We start from the raw sequence: 3588 nt of genomic DNA on the forward strand, positions 1-3588 counted from the left end.
CTCCATCTCCCGCTCCGTGATCAGTGGTGGAGCCACTGCGTCTTCGATCACGGAGCGGGGGGCCATCTGCGGAGGGACATGCTCGCCTGGATGGGGAAAGAGTTCCCCGACCAGGCGCAGGAGGAGACTCGGTGGCAGCGTCTCAGTCACGGGGGCGCCTTGGGTGCGGAACTTTCCGCGTACGCCGCGGTACGGGCGCCCCCACGGGTCTCGATTGAGACCCGCCAGAAGCTCCTCCCTGGCCTTCTCCTTGGCCTTGCTTATCGCCAGCTGCAGATCTTTTTTCAACTGGCGATAAGCGTCCAGCATCTGTCCCTCCAGGTCCGTGTCGAGGCCGTTGCGCCTTCGACAGCGGACGTAGGCCCTCCGCGCCCGGCAGCACGTCGCCCGAAGGTCGGCGATTTCGGGCGACCACCAATAGACGTGCCGGCGCGGAACCCTGCGCCGGGTCCGAGGCATGGCCGCATCGCAGACCTCCTTGAGAGAACTGCGCATGCGGCCCGCCAGCTCCTCTGCGCTGGCGCCCTCCGTCCTCCCTGCGGAACCCCACCGCTGCACGATGGCGGCCTCCTTGACCAGCTCTCGATCGACCTGGCCGAGAGACCACCTCGGCAGCGTAGTCGGCACCCTCTGGGGTTCCGCCGGCCTGCGAGAGGTGGAGATCTCGAATCGGATGTACCGGTGATCCGATAGAGTCTCCACCTCCTCCTCCACTCTCCAGTCGACCACTCTGCGTGCAACGACAGGGGTGGCGAACGAAACGTCCACCACGGAACCCCCCTGATGTCGCACGCAGGTGTGTACCTGCCCCCTGTTGAGAAGGGACAGGTCGGAGAGCAGGGCCCACACCTGGACGGCCCTCCCTCGCGGATTCGTGGCGGGGTTGCCCCAGGCACGCGACTTTGCGTTTAAGTCGCCGAGAACCAGTATAGGTTTCGGCGACTGCCTGGCCACCGCAGCTCTGACTAAGCCGAGATAAGTCTCGAACTCAGCCAGGCTGCGGTTAGGGGAGAAGTACGTACCGACGATGACGTACTCCCCCCACCCCACCACTACGTAGCCCGAGCCCCTCTCGATGAGTGAGAGGGGGGGGGCCGTTCCGCTCCTCGTGAGAACCGCCACGGTGTCGTCCGAGTCCCCCAGCCAGTGAGGTAGGGGAGGGACGAAATAGGGCTCGCAGGCCACCGCCAGGTCTACCTGCCACTCCGCCATGGACTGCAGCAGCAGGTCCTGCGCTCCGGCGCAGTGGTTTACGTTCGTTTGGAGGAAGCTCAGTTGTCCGTGCATTTTTTGGTTCGTTGAGCTTCCTCCGAGGCCTGACGGCTACATTCAATTGGGGCGGCCCTGGTTCCTTGGACCGCCTTGCCTTTCGTGTGGGGAGGGTTGCAGTCCCTGCCACCCATCGAGTGCCCTGAGGGCCTCCCAGCCTCTGCACAGACTGCGCAGTGGGCTGGTGCAGAGCACGACGGTGCCAGGTGTCCCGCACCTCCACACCTGTAGCACAGCGAGCTCCTGTCAACCTTTGACGGGCAGAGGGCTCTCGTGTGCCCGAGGCCGAAGCACCGGAAACAGCGAAGAGGTTGCTGCTCTAGTACCTTGACTCTAGCAGAGCTCCATCCCACTAGGAACCTGCCACTGTTGGCGAGAGTCTTAGCCGCCACCGTTGGGCACCTCACTGTAGCCATGCCCACTCCCGCAGGACCTGTGCCGACAGTCCCGACCCGGACAGAGTCAACGGGGCAATTGCCAACCCTGGCTATGGCTGCGGCCAACTTGCTCTTTGTGACCGAGTCGTCCAGCCCCGTGATCCTCAACTCGGTCATCCTCACGGGTAGAACGACGTTGGCCACTCCATCCAGGGCGACGCGGAGCTTATCCGCCAGTCGCCCAGCCTGCTCCTGACTCTGCGACTTAGGCAACTCTAGGACCCTAGCACCGGTGGCAGCGCGGCGGATCTTGATGCCCTCCCCTATGCCCAGCTGCGCCAGGTCGACGCTCTGCTCGGCCTTCTCTAGCACCTGGGCGTACGTCACTCCCTTTTCCTCTGCCTCAGGCTGCAGAGAGATGATGACGGCAGCGGTGCGGGGCATGGATATTTTGCCCTTTTTCAATGTTACCGCCGGGGTGGTTGTGAGCTTGCTTGCCACTGGTGGGGAAGGTTTCTTATCCTTTTTCCCTTTCCGGACAACAGTGGCCCAACTTTCCTCCTGCCCCGTACCAGCTTGAGCTGAAGGGATGGGTGTCCTATCTGCCGGTGGTACCGTTGCAGCCGGGGTTGTCCTATTGTTTTTGGACTGCTTCTGCTTTTTGGGAGCAGAAGCCGTGGGTGGCATCGAAGGCCTCGGCACGTCCAGCTCTACGGTTGTAGCTGGTGGACTGCTTACTCTCGGGGGAGGGAGTCTGGCGTCCAGCATCGCACCGATCGAGATCGTGATGAACTCTCTCAGTTCATCAATCATTGCATCGGTGGATGGAGTGGCCAGAGAAGGCCCACTCGAAGCCTTCATGGTCGCCCTCATGTCGGCAAACTCCCTCCTGTGAGCCTTCAGGTCCTCTTTGAGGTTTTCGACCTCCCGGCGCAGGCGCCTATTGTCCGCCTGCAGACGCCGTGTCTCTTCCGCCTCAGTGCGAGAAGAGAGGACCTCGACTATAGCCTGTAGGGCGGCAGCCGATTCCTTCAGGCTTTTAATATAGCCGAACTTGAGGTTGCCCGATTTTTTGGCAACCGTGAGGATAGCGGCTACGTTGCGCTCCGCCTCCGCGTGCAGCTCCTCCGCTCCGAGCGTCGCCGGGTCCGCCATGCTTTTTGTTACCGACGATGATGGCACTACTGCGTCCTTTCTTTCGGTTGGTGCCTTTTTAAAGGCACGGCTACGGAGCGCCCTCTCGAAGGCAACTTCTCGTTCCTCCTCCTCTTTTTCCTTTAATTCGGTCCTAGCCCGGGTGAGGCCGTTACCTTTAACTTCGCCGCGGCGGTGGGCAGCGGGTCTCGCCGACTTGACTCCCTCGTTTTCGGAGTCGGAGTCGTCCGTCTCCAGCGGTCGATGTTTTTTAACAGAGGCCTCCGAAGCGGTCTCCATCTCCGAGTCCATCTGGATTTAACAAATCTGGTCCCAGACTAGATTATCCCGCACGACAGGTACGGTCCATAGTTTTGTTTATGCTGTTACGTCATTTTTGTGTAGGGATCATCAGCTGGAGAACAAAATGACCTTATTAAAAATTAAAAGTTTGCCTAATGTGTAACTGAAACGAGTCTAATTTGGAAAAAATAGAAAAATATTTTTGAGTTTCCTTTACAAGGTCACCTGAGTCGATATACCAAATGACAAGAGGGAGGGTGGGGGGGCTTTTTTTTCGATTTCCCGAGTGGAAATCGAGAAAACGAGTGCGGGGTGATGATCTGGGGGTGGATCCGAGTAGGATTCACGAAAAATTGCGGTCAAAATCGAACAAAAATTTTATATGAAAAAATCTAATACTACGTAACGGATAGGACTTAGCGAAATTATAATAGAAAAATTAAAATGTGAAAAAATATGAAAAAATATGAAATAAACGATGAAATTAATTAAAATAAACAAAAGT

The 3588-nt window shown here is 58.3% G+C and overlaps 1 protein-coding gene across 1 annotated transcript; it reads right to left on the bottom strand.

The window, feature by feature from the left end:
- Positions 1-1271: 1271 nt before the first annotated feature.
- Positions 1272-3092, bottom strand: LOC125071119. Its single transcript, XM_047681209.1, has one exon. It carries the CDS (start codon positions 3090-3092, stop codon positions 1272-1274), a length of 1821 nt encoding a protein of 606 aa, XP_047537165.1.
- Positions 3093-3588: the final 496 nt, after the last annotated feature.

This window comes from Vanessa atalanta, chromosome 18, assembly GCF_905147765.1.
Source record: "Vanessa atalanta chromosome 18, ilVanAtal1.2, whole genome shotgun sequence".
Lineage (NCBI taxonomy): Eukaryota > Metazoa > Arthropoda > Insecta > Lepidoptera > Nymphalidae > Vanessa > Vanessa atalanta.